This window comes from Oncorhynchus gorbuscha, linkage group LG03, assembly GCF_021184085.1.
Source record: "Oncorhynchus gorbuscha isolate QuinsamMale2020 ecotype Even-year linkage group LG03, OgorEven_v1.0, whole genome shotgun sequence".
Lineage (NCBI taxonomy): Eukaryota > Metazoa > Chordata > Actinopteri > Salmoniformes > Salmonidae > Oncorhynchus > Oncorhynchus gorbuscha.
Genome location: NC_060175.1, coordinates 35,843,508 through 35,865,746, shown reverse-complemented (window position 1 = coordinate 35,865,746; position 22,239 = coordinate 35,843,508). Strand labels below are relative to the sequence as shown.

The 22,239-nt window shown below is 46.0% G+C and overlaps 1 protein-coding gene across 3 annotated transcripts; it reads right to left on the bottom strand.

The window, feature by feature from the left end:
• Nucleotides 1–541: 541 nt before the first annotated feature.
• On the bottom strand, nt 542–12,741 carry LOC124031291 (myosin light polypeptide 6). 3 transcript variants are annotated; one of them, XM_046342363.1, is made up of 7 exons: nt 12,612–12,741; nt 12,332–12,359; nt 10,770–10,913; nt 3,558–3,731; nt 2,804–2,881; nt 2,410–2,478; nt 542–1,035 (listed from the first exon to the last, which is right to left on the bottom strand). In XM_046342363.1, exons 1-6 carry the CDS (start codon nt 12,612–12,614, stop codon nt 2,450–2,452), a joined length of 456 nt encoding a protein of 151 aa, XP_046198319.1. In that variant the 5' UTR covers nt 12,615–12,741; the 3' UTR covers nt 542–1,035; nt 2,410–2,449. The 3 variants fall into 3 exon arrangements, with proteins under 3 accessions (XP_046198319.1, XP_046198318.1, XP_046198316.1); XM_046342362.1 differs by having other exon boundaries at nt 2,443–2,478; XM_046342360.1 differs by lacking the exon at nt 2,410–2,478.
• Between the last annotated feature and the right edge of the window lie 9,498 nt (nt 12,742–22,239).

The following is a 22,239-nucleotide window of genomic DNA, read 5'->3' as shown; positions in this document are numbered from 1 at the left end:
GACTAGAGACCAAGCAATCACCTTACCATACAAGGCCTACTGCCTCAGGGCAGCTAGTAGACTCACACCTTACCATTACCATAAAAAGGGCTAGTGTAAGTACTGCAAATACCATAGAGGGCCACTGCAATAAAACATACCCATCTTACCATAGCACTACTGCAAAAAAGACACTATGACAATGCTGAGTAGGCCTTACATTACAGCCCTGTTGAATAATATTCAAATTACCTTTACATTTGAGAGAACGCCAGCATAGAGGTTTGTTCCGTGAAGTTATCAAATGGGTATACCACTTCCTAGGTTCCATGGTGTCACCTCAAAACACATGCATTCTAATAGCCAGACTGATCCTGGACATGTAGCCAGAATGTCTAGGTATCTGGACCATCCCAGGCATAACCAGAATGGCTTAAAATGGTCTAGTAAGTGAAGTATCCATTTTTATATTACTGTAATGAAATTCCACACATCTGTTAAACTAAATGAAGGATGGTTCTTCATAACACCACCATTGTGTTAAAAAGATAAACACCATTTGTTTTCAGAAACTGGGGATTTTTATTAAATATAATTTGATACAACATATACATGAGACAGTAAATCTACCATTCCATAATTGGCCCGGTAAAATCCACATTACAGCTGGTCTCAGCCAATGAACATGCATCTCCTCTGTATAAAAACACAGCTATTGGGCGACAGGGCTGACACAGGGGTTGAGTGACAGGGTGGGAGATGGGAACGTATGGAATAATGAAGGGAATGTTATTGCCGATTCTGTCAACGAGCCAGGCGTGATCGCATGCACCTCTGTGGCTTGATGATATTTCGAAGTGAAATTTAAAAAAAGGGGGCTCTTCAACTCAAGACACAGAAAAGGCACTTCCGAAAGAAAATATCACAAAATGAGGGCAAACAAGATTTGGATGGGGGTGAGACAGACGTTACATATAATAGAAAAAACATTTTGGAAAAAAATTAACCGGTTGTGTTCTTGAAATCTTCAACCACTCATCACCATCCGGACAAGTTCTGAGGGAGGAAAAATAAATAAAAAATCAGCAGCATTAGTCATCGGTGTGAAGAAAAGCCTAGAGCAAACTCCACCTCCAGCCAGCAGTGCTCTCCCTATCAACTATAGATTTAGAGGGCCGTATTGTCTATAGGAATTTATACTGACTCATTACTGTGACTCTTGGTTTGAGATGGATTGGCTTGTATAGCCTAGAATCAATTATGGGGGGTGTATTCCATCAAAAATAGACATTTTGACAAACACTCAGATGTCACAGCCCAGACATCACATTGAGACAAATTCAATTCATCAGAGAGGTAAGTCCACTTAGTGACTTGCTCCCACATGGTTCTCTAGGTGTTTATCCCCAACATGAGACAGCTTTCTGCTGGAGCTGCAGCCTGATCCACAGACTCCACATGTCAGTCAGAAGAGAATCTGCATTAAAGAGGAGAACATTAGAGGCAGGAGCAAGGGATTAGAGGGGGAAACCATAGAGCAACTGAGAAGATCCATCTCCTAGCGAGCCAGAACAGCCAAGGGTTTGCTCAGCCAGGCCTCAGAACCTGGAATGTGTTAGGATTAGCAACCACCCCCTCTTTATTTGGGCTGTTCTAACAGAGGAAAAAGGAGGAGCGAGGGATCTGTCAGAAAGGGGGGGGGAAAGAACTAGCACACCTACAGTACCAGCTTCCATGGGGAGAGGGGATGGAGGGAAGAGATGTCACCAGCCAAGGGAATGCAATTCTCTATTAGTATGAAGTGACTATAGTAAAGACTAGAATAGTTGAACCCTTAAAGCTTTATTTTACAGCACTTCATTTGTGTTTACACCCCCAAACACACCCTTATGCATTCAGAGTTGAAGAGTCACACCTCTAGTCTAACAGACCCCCCCCCCCCCCCATCAGTGTCCTGCCCTCATCAGGTTGGAGAGTCAGTGTCCATGGGGGTCACTCAGGAGCCACATGCAGAGAGGCTACATGCAAACTACAGCCAGATGAGAGGGAAGGGCAGGAGAGGGAGAAGTGCTCTGTAGGAGAGAAAGTTAAATAAAAGAACAGATCAAACCATGAATTCAAACCAGACTCCACCACAGGAATCCAGGAGCCTCTGACAACACCATCACGGCACAGAGAGATGTCCTACTCTACATACGCCATAAGTATCATAGCCTTTACTACGCATCTCTTCAATAGGACGCCATCTTTTGAATTAGTGTGCTTGAGCAAGAACCCCACACTCAACCAGATACAAGAGTAACCTGCGTGTTAACTACTTGCTTAAAGTAGGAGTATTCTGTGCAGTGATGGTTAAAGAGAGGGCCCCCCCTCACCGCTACACACATCTCCCAGTGCAGGTGAGAGCCCACTGCTGGGGTAGGTGCTGACCGAGGGGGGGGCTTTTGGGGGGTCTGCTCGTACCCACTGCTCAGCCAGACATGATGTGGCGGACAAAGACTGTGGGAGAGGAACAGGGAGGTCAGTGAGGGGGGGGGGGACCCACACATCTGAAATCGAATGCGCACAACCTCCACCCAGTCAGACACAATCCTTATTAATAACCACAAAATCACAGGAATTTGTGTTTACATGATACATGAGTACATACCATTCAAGACAATTGCCATTTTATTTTGTTACAATTCACATCTTATCCACATGATTCTTCCATTATTCCAACACCCGAAATGGTCAATCCTAAAGCATTGTGATATATTCTACTGTACAAGTCCAATGTTCTCCCTTTACACCCACATACATCCAGTTCACCACGCTGCTTTACCTTCATAATTGATGCAGCCATTGGCGTCTTCGTGTCCCGCTAAGAGAGTCTCCACCTCCTCTTCTGTCATTTTCTCACCTGCAACAAAAAAAATGAAACACTTAGATTCTCAGATAGACAAGACAGGAAGGGAATCCCATCTTTCCTATACCTAACACCGGTGCAATTCTAAAAAATAAAAATAAAAAAGAGCTCAACCCCACTATACCAAGCAGACATTCCCAGAGGCATACTGATACAGTTAAGTGAGACCATCAAAACCATCTCTTATGTGTTGCTCAATCCTCTTACAAGACAGACAGATGTTCCGGATGCAAATGATGAAGATCAATATGGATAAGGTAGGGCATTGAATCACTAGTTTAAGAGGTGATATCAGGAATGTAATCAGTTTAGTGACAATAAGGACCTTTGGTTCCCCAGTCAGGTGAGGTTGACAAGGAAAAGAGGTAACCTATCAGGACCATGCAGTTCAAGCTTTTCTCTTGGTCCAAATTAAAATTCAGGTAAAACCGTCAAGAGCAGAATGTCAATGATTTATGTCGCCGACATTGTCACAAGGCAGATTTCAGTACTGTTTGTCTGGAATGTTAAGCTGAAGTAGAGCTCTCAAGCACAAGAAAGAAATTGTTGGCTAATATACTGTAATATTAACCATGGACTAATACAATAAATAACAGTGACTGCAGTTGGATGAAAATGAACTCTTCATGAGGAGAGATGTAAACATATTCATCAGGGGTTGAGGCATTACCAAGTGTTGTGAGGACATGGCGCAGCTCAGCGCCCATCACTGTGCCATTGCCCTCCTTGTCGAAGACGCGCAGACCCTCCACAAAATCCTCAAAGGAGCCCTGGTCCTTGTTCTTAGCGATGGCCTGGAGCATGGGCAGGAACTGCTCAAAGTCTAGCATCTTGTGGTTCATCTCTGGGGAAGGATGAAAACATATTTTTTAAACACTTAACTCTTTGCTAGAAACTCACTAGCTGTTACTTTGCTAGAAGACAGAATAACATACTGAACAAAACTATAAAGTGCGACATACAATGAATGACTTAAGATTTTAGTTACAGTTAAGGAAATCTGTCAATTGAAATAAATTCATCTCTGGATTTCACATTACTGGGAATACAGATATGTATCGTTGGTCACAGATGCCTTAAAAAAAATAAAAAGGGGACGTGGATCAGAAAGCCAGTCAGCTGGTGTTACCACCATTTGCCTCATGCAACATCTCTTTCGCATAGAGTTGATCAGGCTGCTGATTGTGGCCTGTGGTTGTCCAATTCCACTTCAATGGCTGTGTGAAGTTGCTGGATATCATACACATAGATCCAGAGCATCCCAAACATGCTCAACTGGTGACATGTCTGGTAAGTATGCAGGCCATGGAACTGGGAAATGTTCAGCTTCCAGGAATTGTGTACAGACCCTTGTGACATGGGGCAGAGATTTATCATGCTGAAACATGGTGATTGTCGTGCCATTCATCCACCACAACGCTACTCAGAATCTCTTCACGGTCTCTGTGATTTCAAGTTGCCATCAACAAGATGCAATTGTGTTCGTTGTCCGTAGCTTATGATTGCCCATACCATAACCTCACCATGGGGCACTGTTCACAACGTTGATATCAGTAAACCGCACGCCCATGCAACACCATACATGTGGTCTGAGGGTGAGAGAACGGTTTGATTTACTGCCAAAATCTGTCAGACGAAGAAACATTCAATTCTCTGGTGGACAATCCTGCAGTCAGAATGCTAATCACACTCAACTTGAAACTTCCATGACATGTCAATGTGACAAAACTGCACATTTTAGAGTGGACTTTTGTACCCAGCACAAGGTGCACCTGTGTAATGAGCATCCGGTTTAAACAGCTTCTTGATCATCCATCCAGCTGCCAGGTGTGGCATATCTTGGCAAAGGAAAAACTCACGAACAGATGTAAACAAATGTGTGCACAACATGCACAAAAAGCTTATTTCTTATTTGGAACATTTGGGATATTTTATTTCAGCTCATGAAACCAACATTTTTTGTTCAGTATATACAAAATAACCGCATCTGCTCCATTTAAAACTAGACCTGCATACTGAGTGTAAACTCAACATGGCATGAAATGTATTTTACTCCCAAGAGTCAATTTGACCAACAAAAAAAAGAAAAAAAAGAAGTCAGTTTCAGATAAAGATATTTTTTTGTTGTTGCATTGGACAAGTCAATTCATGTCGCACTCCTGCATCTGCAGTGAAAGGTGGCAGAGCTAGAGCTGTGTTAGTCAGACCATGAGACATCCCGAAAATCAGTCTTCGTGAACATTTTTATTTTATTTTTACCTTTATTTAACCAGGCAAGCCTGTTCAGGGGCAGAACGACAGATTTGTACCTTGTCAGCTCGGGGGTTTGAACTCACAACCTTCCGGTTACTAGTCCAACGCTCTAACCACTAGGCTACGCTGCCGCCCCAACATCTGTCGCATCTGACCGGTTTGGCCAACAAACTATTATGACCACTATGGAAAGAAGAGACTCAAACATGGTTTTCCTCTATGGCACCCATAAGTGTCACAGGATTCCACTGAAGGAAAGCAGTACAGGTTTAGAAAAACTAAGGTAGTTATGTGCCTATGTAAGAAAAATATACACACACACACACACACACGTTTGGACACGCCGAACATCTTATTTTTTTACATTGTCGAATAATATTGAAGACATCAAAACATGGAGTCATGTAGTAACCCAAAATGGTGCTCAACAAATCAAAATATATTTTTTATTCTTCAAAGTAGCCACCCTTTGCCTTGATGATAGCATTGCACTCTTGGCAACCTGCTGAAGTAGTCACCTGAAATGCTTTTTCAACAGTCTAGGAGTTCCCACATATGCTGAGCACTTGTTAGCTGCTTTCCTTCACGCCGCAGTCCAACTCACCACAATTGGGTTGAGGCCGGGTGATTGTGGAAGCCAGGTCATCTGATGCAGCACTCCCATCACCCCCCTTTGTCAAATAGCCCTTACACAGCCTCGAGGTGTGTTTTGGGTCATTGTCCTGTTGAAAACTAATTATAGTGGGACTAAGTGCAAATCAGATGGGATGGCGTATCGCTGCAGAATGCTGTGGTAGCCATGCTGGTTAAGCATGCGTTGAAATTCTAAATAGACAGACTGCACTCCCATGCAAAGCACCCCCACACCACCTCCATGCTTCACGATGGGAACATTTACATTTAAGTCATTTAGCAGACGCTCTTATCCAGAGCGACTTACAAATTGGAACCACATGCCGAGATCATCCGTTCACCTACTCTGCGTCTCAACGACGCGGCAGTTGCAACCAAATATCTCAAAATTTAAATCAGACCAAAGAACAGATCTAATTTTCCACAGATCTAATGCCATTGCTTGTGTTTCTTGGCACAAGCAAGTCTCTTATTATTAGTGTCCTTTAGTAGTGCTTTCTCTGCAGCCATTCGACCACAGAGGCCTGATTCACGCAGTCTCCTCTGAACAGTTGATGTTGAGGTGTATGTTAATGGACTCTGTAGCATTTATTTGGGCTGCAATTTGTGAGGCTGGTTAATCTAACGAATTTATCCCCTGCAGCAGAGGCAACTCTGGGTTTCCATTCCTGTGGCTGTCCTCACGAGAGCCAGTTTCATCATAGCGCATGATGGTTTTTGTAACTGCACTTGAAGAAACTTTCAAAGTTCTTGACATTATCTGGATTGACTGACCATCTCTTAAATTAATAATGGACTGTAGTTTATCTGCTTACTTGAGCTGTTCATGGTCTTTTACCAAATAAGGCTCTCTTCTGTATACCCCCCTACCTTGTCACAACACAACTGATTGGCTCAAACACGTTAAAGAAATTCCACAAATTAAGGCAGACATGTTAATTGAAATGCATTTCAGGTGACTACCTCGAAGCTGGTTGAGAGAATGCCAAGCATGTGCAAAGCTATAGTCAAAGCAAAGGTTGGCTATTTTAAGAGTCAATATATATTTTGATTTGTTTAAGACTTTTTTGGTTACTACATGATTCCATACGTGTTATTTCATATGATTTATTTTTTTGAGCAGTAGTAAATACAAGGGAACATTTAAACACAATGTAACTCCAAGTCAATCACACTTCTGTGAAATCAAACTGTCCACATAGGAAGCAACACTGATTGACAATCAATTTCACATGCTGTTGTGCAAATTGAATAAACAGGTGGAAATTATAGGCAATTAGCAATACACCCCCAATAAAAGGAGTGGTTCTGCAGGTGGTGACCACAGACCACTTCAGTTCCTATGCTTCCTGGCTGATGTTTGTCACTTTTGAATGCTGGCGGTGCTTTCACTCGTGGTAGCATGAGACGGAGTCTACAACCCACAAGTGGCTCAGGTAGTGCAGCTCATCCAGGATGGCACGTCAATGCGAGCTGTGGCAAGAAGGTTTGCTGTGTCTGCCAGCGTAGTGTTCAGAGCATGGAGGCGGTACCAGGAGACAGGCCAGTACATCAGGAGACGTGGAGGAGGCCGTAGGAGGGCAACAACCCAGCAGCAGGACCATTACCGCCTTTGTGCAAGGAGGAGAAGGAGGAGCACTGCCGGAGGCATGCAAAAATGACCTCCAGCAGGCCACAAATGTGCATGTCTGTCAAACGGTCAGAAACAGAATCCATGAGGGTGGTATGAGGGCCCCGACATCCACAGGTGGGGGTTGTGCTTACAGCCCAACACGGTGCAGGATGTTTGGCATTTGCCAGAGAACCCCAAGATTGGCAAATTTCCCACTGGCGCCCTGTGCTCTTCACAGATGAAAGCAGGTTCACACTGAGCACGTGACAGAGTCTGGAGACGCCGTGGAGAACGTTCTGCTGCCCGCAACAAGCCTCCAGCATGACCAGTCTGGCAGTGGGTCAGTCATGGTGTGGGGTGGCATTTCTTTGGGGGGGGCCGCACAGCCCTCCATGTACTCGCCAGAGGTAGCCCAACTGCCATTCAGTACCGAGATGAGATCCTCAGACTCCTTGTGAGACCATATTGTGACGGCCCTGAATTTTTCTGAACAGTCTCAGTGCAGCTCCTTCCAATAGGGCGCTTTCCCTTTAATTCCCAATTAAATAGCCAGCATTAGCTGCGCAAAAGTGGGGTTGTGATGGAGACGTGACTGAGGAAGTGTCAACCCTCAGTTCCCGAAGCTTCTCTATTCCGTTTGTTTTGTTGCCGTTAAACGTGTGTTTTGTAGCCTAAGAGAGTTTACCCAGGATCGGAACCACTCTTTGAGTCCGTGGACTACACCTCTCAGTCCGTGGACTACACCTCTCAGTCCGTGGACTACACCTCTCCGTCCGTGGACTACACCTATCCGTCCGTGGACTACACCTATCCGTCCGTGGACTACACCTCTCCGTTCTCCGTGGCCTTTCTCCACTGGAGATCTATTGGCGGATTGGATTGTCTGACTGACCACAACCTTTTTGTATATGGTAGTTCATTTGTTTTGATGTGAGGTATACTGTGATGATTTATGTAGTTAGTTGTAGTTGAAGACTTAGTAAGAGTTGATACAATAATTTTACCACAGAACTTTAATTAAAGCGTATGTTTAGTACTGGGTTTACGCTACACTGAATGAACGGACAAACATTGCGTGACAAAAGTCACTTGAGTTCACTGAACTCCTTTACCGGGCTGGACTCTTTAGGCCAGAGGTACAGGACATTTCTGGAGGAACCAGAACTCATTGTGATATTATATGTGTGTGTGTAATCATTGTTGTTGCTAATACAACAGAATATAGTTGTTTTTGAAGTTCTTTCCAATGTTTTAAGGGTTTATGAAAAGTTTATTTCCATCCTGACTTTCACATAAGTCCTTTGTATTGGTGGACTTGACGGACCAGATGGGACTCATTCCCACCCAAACTAAAAGGAGAAACCAATGTTCTCTGGTAGGCACAAACTACCTGGCACCCCTATAAATAATAACCTCAAGTCAAAACCGTTACAATATGCTGGTGTGGTTGACCCTGGGTTCCTCCTAATGCAAGACCTCATGTGGCTGGAGTGTGTAAGCAGTTCCTGCAAGAGGAAGGCATTGATGCTATGGACTGGCCCGCCCGTTCCCCAGACCTGAATCCAATTGAGCACATCTGGGACATCATGTCTCGCTTCATCCACCAATACCACGTTGCACCACAGACTGTCCAGGAGTTGGCGGATGCTTTAATCCAGGAGATCCCTCAGGAGACCATCCGCCACCTCAACAGGAGCATGCCCAGGCGTTGTAGCGAGGCAATACAGGCACGTGGAGGCCACACACTACTGTGCCTCATTTTGACTTGTTTTAAGGACATTACATCAAAGTTGGATAAGCCTGTCGTGTGGTTTCCCACTTTAATTTTGAGTGTGACTCCAAATCCAGACCTCAATGGGTTGATAAATTTGATTTCCATTGATAATTGTGTGATTTTGTTGTCAGCACATTCAACTGTGTAAAGAAAAAAGTATTTAATAAGAATATTTCATTCAGATCTAGGATGTTTTATGTTAGTGTTCCCTTTATTTTTTGAGCAGTGTATAATTCTAGAATGTCGTAAAAATAAAGAAAAACCCTGGTATGAGTAGGTGTCCAAACACTTCACTGGTATTGTATTTATTTTGATTTCTTTGGGGATACCTAAAGGGGTCCCGAAATACAAAAATCAAATAGCAAAATATATCCATAGTATGACCATCTTAACACACAACACCTCCCCCCAACGTCACAGAAGACGTAAACCAAGAGATATTTGATACACATTCCTAAATACTGTACTCACACCCAGTATGTGTAGCCTTACAAATTCAAAGTACGTGCTGCTCTTGCACATTTAGCAAAAAATAGAATATTTACAAATCTTATCAATTCCAAGAAGAATGCTTGTGTTTCTCTTTAAGTTGATTATCAGCTTTACATTATCAGATCTAGTTGACATGAGCTGCGTATCTGAGATGCATGTGTTTTGTTTAACACATGTAAGAACAAAACAGGGATTGTTTGAAGAGTGAACCCTGTGCAAGAAGAACAATTTCCCTAATAATCCTGTTTACATAGACACATTGAAATCAGACCTGATGGCAATAAATATTCAGAAAACCAGCAATCAAAATAAACATTCTACAACAGTGAACATGTTATTTTGGGGGAGCATATTTGATTCTGAGTTCAGACATAAAATTCAGTTGTTTACGAACACATTTCACTTGCACTAAAGAGGGAGACTCGGTCGGCTGGTGCTAGCAAATGCGCAGAGGAAATACACAGCTGGAACACCGATTAAGGTGTTTACATGTCCTAATAATTTGAAAGATTGCTCAGAAAAACAGGTGTTTTAATCAGCGTATGCTTACTTTGATTTTGATCTTATGCCAAATAAGATATGCAGAGTAAAGTATTTATGACTATTGCATAATCTGCCTAGGGCTATAATCAGTTAAATATCAAAATATTAGTGCGCATGCAAAATTTCAATGCCTCAGTTCCTTGACTGATAAGGGACAGGCAGCACAAGCACAACTGAAACAGTTTCACTAGTAACACCCTCTTGATAGGTTAGGACAATGCCTCTGTGGTACTTGACAATTGCAGATTATAAACTAAATTCACTCCATAGGATAGTTGTCATACCCAGAAGAACATTGTTTCAGTTATATCCTTGGATGCTTAATCACAGTTGACACCTTACAAATAACTCAAACTGATTTGGTGGATTTGACGGCAAACAGTAAACAGGCCCAAAAATACCAACCCTAAGCATTGAAAGATATGCCTAAATCAAACAGAACACAATAAAGCTACTCTATGCCTGAATAAAATGGTATTCATTTGTTTACTGAAGCATGTAGTACTTCTATAAGTTTGATCCAGCCAGTGGATACTAATGTCAATGTTCAGTAAACATCTAGAAGCATGGCTGACCTTCTGACTTGGGGTTGCCCAGGACCTTGAGGACCTCAGCGTTGACAGGGTTCTGGCCAAGGGCCCGCATGACATCACCACACTGGCTGTAACTGATCTTCCCATCGCCTGTCCTGTCAAACAGCAGGAAGGCCTCCTTGAACTCTGACAGACAGGGAGAAGGGTGTTAAAAAAAAGCAGAGTTGGATTTAGAGTGTGAGGGGGGCTGTAAATGTAAAACAGGTTGAAAATGGGGGGAAAGTCTGAATCATTTCTTAAAGAGTTATTACATAAGCTATTCAATTTGTTATCTACAGTAAATGCAGTGGCCTCTAATGGAACACTTTCTGACATCTGGGTAATTTCCACGGGCCATTGTTATGGCGCTTGCCTCCCATCGCTGGTATGCGGCGCATTCCGAGACCGCCCGTCTAAAACTACACAGCAGCCACTCATTTACCCATATATGGCATTGCCAGCAAACCCTGGCCGAGTGATCTCTCAACCAGGCAAACGAGCAAATGATTAAATCGACCGTAGAACAAAACTCAAAACAGCCCATTGAGCAAGGGGAAAAGCCACATGCGATAGGTGAGTACAGTAACGCCACATCGGTACATATATCATTGCTAAATGGATACATTATGCTTAACTAACTTTATTTCAAAGTGTATGCCTGAGGTTTAGTTGGGCCACGCCTTCAACACGTAGAACTCAAAGTGGTTGAGTCATTTCCCTTCGCCATCTATACAATGTCTGAGTCAGCGGTGTCGGACTGAGAACAAATTACAAGTGTCTTGACTGCCTCTATAATATATAGACATTTTAAAGAGTTCTGGCACACGTAGCTAGCTGAACTAGGCGAAATCACAACGGAACAGATTAATACCAAAATTGGTGTTGAAAAAAGTTAACTCAAACGACAATGTTTCATCCAAATATCTAGGCTTTTAAACACTAATAGCTAACTATGCCATGTTGAAATATGGCCCTTCCATTTCTGCATGCATAATTTATTTATTTATTTTTAAATCAGAACGCAGTGCAAAATTAGTTGGGCATCCATTCAACACAACACCTTAATCTGTTTAGACAATTCAAACAAACCCGCGGTGGGGATCAAACAAGGGGATTAACCACATTATATGGGATTGACTGAGCCAATAGACACCCGTGAATCAATATTTTAGTAAATGTTTCACTATTCGTTGCTGGTTGTTTGTCTGACAATTCCACCATTCATGCATGGTACGAAAACGTATGCACGCACAACTGTTAGTCACTCTGCATAAGAGCGTCTGCTATGCTAATTGTCAAAAATGTAAACGTTTCCCAAGATGGTTAGCCCACACAAAACCTGGACCATCAACAAACTCACCATAGGCTCCAGTTTTAAATCAACTTGTCAGTAGGGAAACTGCTACTCACAACAAGACAAACATGAGGACAGGAGAGAAGAAATACAGCTATTCCACATTCAAAGAATGACGACAGTGAAGCAAGGGATAGTCTAGTTAGTAGCTAAAAATTTAGCTAGGTAGCTAACTGGCTAGCCTTCAAATAGCTTTACTGTCACAACTCACCGATGATCTGGTCTTCTGAGAAATCAGACTGGTAGAGAAGCACGGCAAAGATGAAAACAGAGAACACATCCTTTAATATGATTATCGAAGATGAGGAAAACAAGTAACGTTAGCCAGCAAACATTGCCCAGCCATGTTTTGAAAATCCAGCAATGCAATGTTTTCGTTGGATCAGTTTACTGGCTTAATCTACACGAATTTAAAATGACATTTGGCTAGGCTAACATTCTACACTTCACATACAAATATCTTTCAAACAGAACAGAGTAAAGGCATTTACCATTTTTGGGCTTGGTTGGAGTCCCGTCTGCGGTCGGAGGTCAGGCGAATGTGAACCGACAGGGGCGAACGTTGACAAGAAAAACTATGCTCGTGACGTCATCATTCTTAATTAATGCACTGCACAGGCCAATCACATCTCGCAGGCGTTGGCTCTTCGAATTATTTACCTTCATTCAGTAAGATACGCGCAAAAAACGGTCATAACATTAATTTATTGGAATCTTGACCATTCTTTAAAAACGAATAAATGAATATCGGTGTATGTATGCTGTGCTGGGGGAAAAACAGAAATAGTTTTTCCCAATTCCATTGAAGCTTTCATGTGGACGAATGTTATGAGCCATATGTATTAATGAAAAAGTACGCCATCGTGTGGTATGAAAATGCAAACTGTAGCTAGAATCATGATCTTATGAGAAATTAGTGAGATAAGATCGTCATAAATGTACAGCAGACATGGTAATGAGCTTCAAATATATTTATTGCTGGGGGGATAAGCTGTTCCTAATGTTTGGTATACTCAGTGTATATTAGGCTTCACATACAGCCTTGAAACATGAGACACTGAAATTGCTTGAGTGCATTTGCATGACACCGACTGAGCGTCTGCACTGTGACCTAATTCAGAAACAAAAAAAGGCAGATAACAAAACATGTAAGGTCTTTGAGATGCTCTCCTCTCCCTTTCACTATGCCCCATCACTGCCCGCCTCCCAACACTGAACGCAAACAAAGTCCACAACTCGAACCCCCTGCTCTGTCAGGTACTGGGCAACTGTCCTACTGGGGTCAGGGAGGAAGGATTGCGCCAACAGGCGTGTCTCTGTGTCCCAACAGGGCAGGTCATCCGTGCTGCCCAGGGATATGGGGGCCTCTCCCACAACAGGATGCCTCAGCTTCCTCCCAGTGTGTCCTGCGCCCCGTCCTTGCCCCCCCACTGGAACACCACGAGGGCGCCGTATCGCCCATGGCCATGTCAGACTGGCCTGCCACACAACTGTGGCTGTAGTAGCTGATGTGCAGCCCACCGTCACCGCCCGCTTCACTGACATGTATCACCCAGACAACCTGACAGGGGACGGGGCAGGAAATGACAGGAAACCACAACTTCACTAACAGAGCAGTCTTCCATTTCCAAACACTTTCAATCAAGAAATAATGCTGGAGATAGAGGCTCTCAAAGTTAAAATCAAGTAAACCCTCTTTGATACATTTAAAATCATATTTGAATAATGTTTGGGCTACTTTTATTAATAATATATAATAATAATAATAATAATAATATAATAATAATATATGCCATTTAGCAGACGCTTTTATCCAAAGCGACTTACAGTCATGTGTGCATACATTCTACGTATGGGTGGTCCCGGGTGGTCCCGGGGATCGGACCCACTACCCTGGCGTTACAAGCGCCATGCTCTACCAACTGAGCTACAGAAGGACCTTCACGTATCCAGTGTGACTCTGGTTTTTACTGCGGTGGTGAGCCATGGTGGCAAACGCCACATCCTTCACCAGCTGCTGGAACCTCTCATTACGGGCAACAAAGTCTGTTTCACAGTTCACCTACAGCACACACAGACATGGAGGACATTGAGATACAGTTACATCTGATCACAGTGGAATTACTACTATATTTAAGTTTACACAAAAGCCTTTATCAAACTAAACAAAGTAAGATTACTATCAAACTTCATAACATTCAACTTAAATATTGCTTGCAGACACCATTGAGGAGGATGAGTGATAGGATCTCATTGAGTGAATGAGATCTGCTTACCTCCACCATGACAGCAGCTTTGTCTCCTACAAACAGACTGATCAGCCCCTCCATGGCCCTCCTCCCCTTCTTTTGGGCCTCCTCATGTAACCATCTCTATGCCTTTGTTGGAGAAAAAGGGGGCATTACACATACACACTATCCTAAATATACATTACATTTAAGTCCCTCTCGCTGTCATCCAACACCTCCCACACTGCCCCTACTCGGATGGTATCGCGCCGTCCCAACCTTCGCTCTCTCTCCCCCGCTACTCTCTCCTCTTCCATCCTATCATCTCTTCCCTCCGCTCAAACCTTCTCCCACCTATCTCCTGATTCTGCCTCCTCAACCCTCCTCTCCTCCCTCTCTGCATCCCTTGACTCTCTATGTCCCCTATCCTCCAGGCCGGCTCGGTCCTCCCCTCCCGCTCCGTGGCTCGATGACTCATTGCGAGCTCACAGAACAGGGCTCCGGGCAGCCGAGCGGAAATGGAGGAAAACTCGCCTCCCTGCGGACCTGGCATCCTTTCACTCCCTCCTCTCTACATTTTCCTCCTCTGTCTCTGCTGCTAAAGCCACTTTCTACCACGCTAAATTCCAAGCATCTGCCTCTAACCCTAGGAAGCTCTTTGCCACCTTCTCCTCCCTCCTGAATCCTCCGCCCCCTCACCCCCCTCCTCCCTCTCTGCAGATGACTTCGTCAACCATTTTGAAAAGAAGGTCGACGACATCCGATCCTCGTTTGCTAAGTCAAACGACACCGCTGGTTCTGCTCACACTGCCCTACCCTGTGCTCTGACCTCTTTCTCCCCTCTCTCTCCAGATGAAATCTCGCGTCTTGTGACGGCCAGCCGCCCAACAACCTGCCCGCTTGACCCTATCCCCTCCTCTCTTCTCCAGACCATTTCCGGAGACCTTCTCCCTTACCTCACCTCGCTCATCAACTCATCCCTGACCGTTGGCTACGTCCCTTCCGTCTTCAAGAGAGCGAGAGTTGCACCCCTTCTGAAAAAACCTACACTCGATCCCTCCGATGTCAACAATTACAGACCAGTATCCCTTCTTTCTTTTCTCTCCAAAACTCTTGAACGTGCCGTCCTTGGCCAGCTCTCCCGCTATCTCTCTCTGAATGACCTTCTTGATCCAAATCAGTCAGGTTTCAAGACTAGTCATTCAACTGAGACTGCTCTCCTCTGTATCACGGAGGCGCTCCGCACTGCTAAAGCTAACTCTCTCTCCTCTGCTCTCATCCTTCTAGATCTATCGGCTGCCTTCGATACTGTGAACCATCAGATCCTCCTCTCCACCCTCTCCGAGTTGGGCATCTCCGGCGCGGCCCACGCTTGGATTGCGTCCTACCTGACAGGTCGCTCCTACCAGGTGGCGTGGCGAGAATCTGTCTCCTCACCACGCGCTCTCACCACTGGTGTCCCCCAGGGCTCTGTTCTTGGCCCTCTCCTATTCTCGCTATACACCAAGTCACCTGTCATAACCTCACATGGTCTCTCTTATCATTGCTATGCAGACGACACACAATTAATCTTCTCCTTTCCCCCTTCTGATGACCAGGTGGCGAATCGCATCTCTGCATGTCTGGCAGACATATCAGTGTGGATGACGGATCACCACCTCAAGCTGAACCTCGGCAAGACGGAGCTGCTCTTCCTCCCGGGGAAGGACTGCCCGTTCCATGATCTCGCCATCACGGTTGACAACTCCATTGTGTCCTCCTCCCAGAGCGCCAAGAACCTTGGCGTGATCCTGGACAACACCCTGTCGTTCTCAACTAACATTAAGGCGGTGGCCCGTTCCTGTAGGTTCATGCTCTACAACATCCGCAGAGTACGGCCCTGCCTCACACAGGAAGCGGTGCAGGTCCTAATCCAGGCACTTGTCATCTCCCGTCTGGATTACTGCAACTCGCTGTTGGCTGGGCTCCCTGCCTGTGCCATTAAACCCCTTCAACTCATCCAGAACGCCGCAGCCCGTCTGGTGTTCAACCTTCCCAAGTTCTCTCACGTCACCCCGCTCCTCCGTTCTCTCCACTGGCTTCCAGTTGAAGCTCGCATCCGCTACAAGACCATGGTGCTTGCCTACGGAGCTGTGAGGGGAATGGCACCTCAGTACCTCCAGGCTCTGATCAGGCCCTACACCCAAACAAGGGCACTGCGTTCATCCACCTCTGGCCTGCTCGCCTCCCTACCACTGAGGAAGTACAGCTCCCGCTCAGCCCAGTCAAAACTGTTCGCTGCCCTGGCCCCCCCAATGGTGGAACAAACTCCCTCACGACGCCAGGACAGCGGAGTCAATCACCACCTTCCGGAGACACCTGAAACCCCACCTCTTTAAGGAATACCTAGGATAGGTTAAGTAATCCCTCTCACCCCACCCCCCCCCTAAGTTTTAGATGCACTATTGTTAAGTGACTGTCCCACTGGATGTCATAAGGTGAATGCACCAATTTGTAAGTCGCTCTGGATAAGAGCGTCTGCTAAATGACCTAAATGTAATGTAATGTAAATGTAAGTCAGGGGTTGCCCAATCCTGGTCCAGGAGGCATGCAGTATGTGCCGGCTCTGTAGGGCAGAATTTTGTTCCAGCCTAGCACTAAATCATAACATACTATTAACAACATTTTTCGTTAATGCTGGACTGGAACAAAATCTTGCACATTCACCACCTCTCCAGGACATCCATCCCTGCCATGCTTAGCCAGGGAGACTGCAGACAGAAGACATGTTTACCTGTGTGATGTCATTATCACATTTTCCAATGATTTCTTGCAGTTAATAAACAGTGCTTGTGCATAGTTTCATAAGGAGAGCTTTCTCTGCAGCATTAAGTGGACATCCTGTGTGTAAAGACTGTACCTGCTGCAAATCAAAGCTCAATAAAGCTCCTTATGAAAGACGGAATGTTATTGAACCACGCCGGGTACTACAACGAGGGTTACATATGTAACCATGGTTATGTGAGCTATATGGACCACTCCAATATATTGGTATCACTCCGCGATGGAGGGATACATCCGAGGTGAGAATTTACAGATTTACTCCCGTGGCTGGGGTCCGCCCCTATATACACACTGTAGACCCCATGGCCGCGACACACGTTCTCTACATAATTTGAGGCGCCTCTAGCACCGTAGAGGATTGGAGTGATCCATATAGCACACATAACCATGGTTACAAATGTAACCTTTGTTATGTATCACTATATTGGACCACTAATATATTGGTATACAGTGGGGCAAAAAAAGTATTTAGTCAGCCACCAATTGTGCAAGTTCTCCCACTTAAAAAGACGAGAGGCCTGTAAGTTTCATCATAGGTATACTTCAACTATGACAGACAAAATGAGAAAAAATATATAAAAAATCACATTGTATGATTTTTAATGAATTTATTTGCAAATTATGGTGGAAAATAAGTATTTGGTCAATAACAAAAGTTTATCTCAATACTTTGTTATATACCCTTTGTTGGCAATGACAGAGGTCAAAAGTTTTCTGTAAGTCTTCACAAGGTTTTCACACACTGTTGCTGGTATTTTGGCCCATTTCTCCATGCAGATCTCCTCTAGAGCAGTGATGTTTTGGGGCTGTTGCTGGTGTAACAGTATAATTTTAAACCGTCCCCTCGCCCGAACCAGGGACCTTCTGCACACATCAACAACAGTCACCCACAAAGCATCGTTACCCATCGCTCCACAAAAGCCGCGGCCCTTGCAGAGCAAGGGGAAACACTACTTCAAGGTCTCAGAGCAAGTGACGTAACCGATTGAAACGCTATTTAACGCACACCGCTAACTAAGCTAGCCGTTTCACATCCATTACACTCAACCCCCCTTTTGACCTTCCTCCTTTTTCCGCAGCAACCAGTAATCCGGGTCAACAGCATCAATGTAACAGTATAATTGTAAACCGTCCCCTCGCCCATACCCGGGCGCGAACCAGGGACCTTCTGCACACATCAACAACAGTCACCCTCGAAGCATCGTTACCCATCGCTCCACAAAAGCCGCGGCCCTTGCAGAGCAAGGGGAAACACTACTTCAAGGTCTCAAAGCAAGTGACGTAACCGATTGAAACGCTATTTAGCGCACACCGCTAACTAAGCTAGCCGTTTCACATCCGTTACACTGGGCAACGCGCTCCAAAGATTTTCTATGGGTTGAGATCTGGAGACTGGCTAGGCCACTCCAGGACCTTGAAATTCTTCTTACGAAGCCACTCCTTCGTTGCCCGGGCGGTGTGTTTGGGATCATTGTCATGCTGAAAGACCCAGCCACGTTTCATCTTCAATGCCCTTGCTGATGGAAGGAGGTTTTCACTCAAAATCTCACGATACATGGCCCCATTCATTCTTTCCTTTACAAGGTTCAGTCGTCCTGGTCCCTTTGCAGAAAAACAGCCCCAAAGCATGATGTTTCCACCCCCATGCGTCACAGTAGGTATTGTGTTCTTTGGATGCAACTCAGCATTCTTTGTCCTCCAAAGACAACGAGTTTAGTTTTTACTAAAAAGTTATATTTTGGTTTCATCTGACCATATGACATTCTCCCAATCTTCTTCTGGATCATCCAAATGCTCTCTAGCAAATTTCAGACGGGCCTGGACATGTACTGGCTTAAGCAAGGGGACACGTCTGGCACTGCAGGATTTGAGTCCCTGGCTGCGTAGTGTGTTACTGATGGTAGGCTTTGTTACTTTGGTCCCAGCTCTCTGCAGGTTATTCACTAGGTCCCACCGTGTGGTTCTGGGATTTTTGCTCACCGTTCTTGTGTTCATTTTGACCCCACGGCGTGAGATCTTGCGTGGAGCCCCAGATCGAGGAGATTATCAGTGGTCTTGTATGTCTTCCATTTCCTAATAATTGCTCCCACAGTTGATTTCTTCAAACTAAATTGCTTACCTATTGCAGATTCAGTCTTCCCAGCAGGGTGCAGGTCTACAATTTTGTTTCTGGTGTCCTTTGACAGCTCTTTGGTCTTGGCCATGGTGGAGTTTGGAATGTGACTGTTTGAGGTTGTTGACAGGTGTCTTTTATACTGATAACATGTTCAAACAGGTGCCATTAATACAGGCAACGAGTGGAGGACAGAGGAGCCTCTTAAAGAATAAGTTACAGGTCTGTGAGAGCCAGAAATCTTGCTTGTTTGTAGGTGACCAAATACTTATTTTCCACCATAATTTGCAAATAAATTAATTAAAAATCCTACAATATGATTTTCTGGATTTTTTTCTCATTTTGTCTGTCATAGTTGAAGTGTACCAATGATGAAAATTACAGTTCTCTCTCATCATTTTAAGTGGGAGAACTTGCACAAGTTGCACTCATAAGAGCACGCATGCCCACCAGAAGGGTTCAGACGATCTTATCTTGCCTCGACCACTTTCGGCAGGGGGGGTATCTGACCTGACCTGCCCACACCTGCTGGGCTTGCTGTCAATGGCCTCATTGCTGATTCCCCTGGGCCTGCACCATCTCCATCTCCAACTCCCACCGGCTGCACCCGAAGCACCACCGTCACCGCCAGGTGCGGGTAACCGCTCAGGACATAGTTGAGGTGGCGCTGTCGCTCCTTTCTCTCAGGTGGGGTGGAGATGCTGTTGGTGTGACCAAGGGCAGGTCAGCCAGCAGCTGTTGGCTACCCCCTTGGAGCGGCAGGCACATCACTACACTAGAGCTCTGAGCTGTACTTCTGGCCCTGCAGTCTTTCACCAGGGAAGACATGTCCTGGTGAGAACGGACAACACCACAGGGTGGACTGAGGTACCACCGACCATCTTATGACATGGGAGCTCCTTCTCTGTGCTCAGGGATGTCTAGCGTCACATTCCTGGCATCCTGAATGTGGCAGCGGATATGCTGTCGAGGGATGGCCTGCCACCTTTGGACTAGAGCCTACATCCCCAGGTGGGGCAGCAGTTCAGTAGGGAGCATGGGGACCTGTTTGCCTCCCTGGACAATGCACACTGCCCCCAGTGGTGCTCCATGTCGGAGCCACCAGGGCCTCTGGGCTTGGATGCTCTGGTGGCGATTGCTGACTCAGGCCGGGGAAATCTGTGGCATCCGAGACCGCACCGCCTCAGTCTATGGGCTTGGCCGCTGAACGGCACCAATAGTCCATGTTAGGACTACAGGAGAGTGTAATGAACACCATGCAGAGCGCAAAGGCACCGGCTGCAACCACAGCATATCAGTTGCGCTGGCGGTTGTTCTGCTCTTGGTGCACTGGTATTAAGGTTGTGCCCGAGTCATGTGGGGTGCAGTATGTCCTCCAATACCTGCAGTCTCGCATGGATGAGACCTTTGCAGCCTCTACACAGAGGGTATTTGGTCGCTATATCTGCCTGCCATGTGGGGTGGTTGGACAGGCCAATGGGGCGCCATCCCTTGGTCTCCAGGTTTATGAAGGGGGTTCGTCGTCTGCGTCCAGCTAGGCCCCGCTCAATGGAGAGCTGGGATCTGGATGTGGTCTTGCAACACGAGGCTGGGGACAGCATGTGGAACCTCAGTACCTTCAAATACCCAGTTGTTACCCTCCGTCTTTTTTGGGACCACAAAATAAGTGTAGTAGAACCCACCAAGCTGTTCTGATGTCTCCTGCAGATGGCACCGTTGTCCAGGAGTGAGGAGATCTCCAGCCTCAGGGTTTTCTTCAGGCCCCTCAAGGACGGGGGCCGGCACCGGAATTGGAGTCGTTACCCCTTGAGCATTGTGGACAACACCCAGGGGGACTCCACACCCTCCTCCCACTTTGCCCTTTGAGACCGGGTGAAGCTGCGGGGAAAAGGGTGTGTCAGAGATCTTGCTGGGACCTGCCTCTCCTCTGGTGCCCCGAGCGCCTGGGTCCCCCAGGCACATCCGTATGGCGGTGACGGTTGACAGGTTTTTGCCCCACAGCATGCTGTGCCCCTCCCCGCTGTCGTCCCCCCAGCTCTCCTGCAAGGCCTCGTGGAACTCAGCAGAGATGGGGACAGAAGAGTCCTCACTGTCCACCCGTTTGATGTCCAGTGCAGTGGCTACCGGAGTGAGTAGGCTCCTCATAACCTCTCGAGCCACTGGGGACGATGAAGCCCCTCTGCCAGCTTCTGATGGCCTGTCAGCCTGGTAGCCCAGCTCACGGTGGTGAACAGTGCCAGCATCGTCCCCCAGGAGCTATCAACCTCCTGATGCGGGGCATGAACCCTCCATTCAAGGTGGACCCAGCGGAGCCGACTCCTCATCCAGGACTGACAGCAGATGGGCTCTGCCTGCGGTGGCTCCAGCCACGCTGCCTGGAAGGTGTACTGGGACCAGTACAGGGACTAACAGCTCCCTGGCACACCACTCCTGAGGGAGGGAGCTCGTCCCCAGCCTGAGCCTGGCCGACTCACTTAAGCCAACAAGGCCACGGAGCAGGGGGTCCAACGCCCTGGCAGAGCTTATGTCGTGACCTGCTTGGAGGAATAGGAACCCGTTGAGGGATAAATTACCCAGTACCTCTGCAAAACCGGGGAAGACCCGCGTGGGAAAAGCAGGCAGACAAAAAAACAGCAACCGAGTAATGGATTTGATTTATTTGTTTTACGCCAACTGCAATAGTACATATCCGGTTTAATATCCAAGCAGTAAAAACAGCACCATAAGATGGAGTAACTCCGTTAAGGAACTCCAGAGTTAATGTCTCAACGTAGTGTAAGCAAACCACGATACTAATGGATGCACACAGAGTCATAGTGTAACGCTAACGAAACACAAGCATGACAAACTACGGGCGGAAGACATAGATCAACCGTGCAGCGAGTGGAGCACTCAAGAGGAGGCCATGTGGCCAGCTGCTCCAGGCTGCAAACAGCCAGTGAGTATTATTCCACA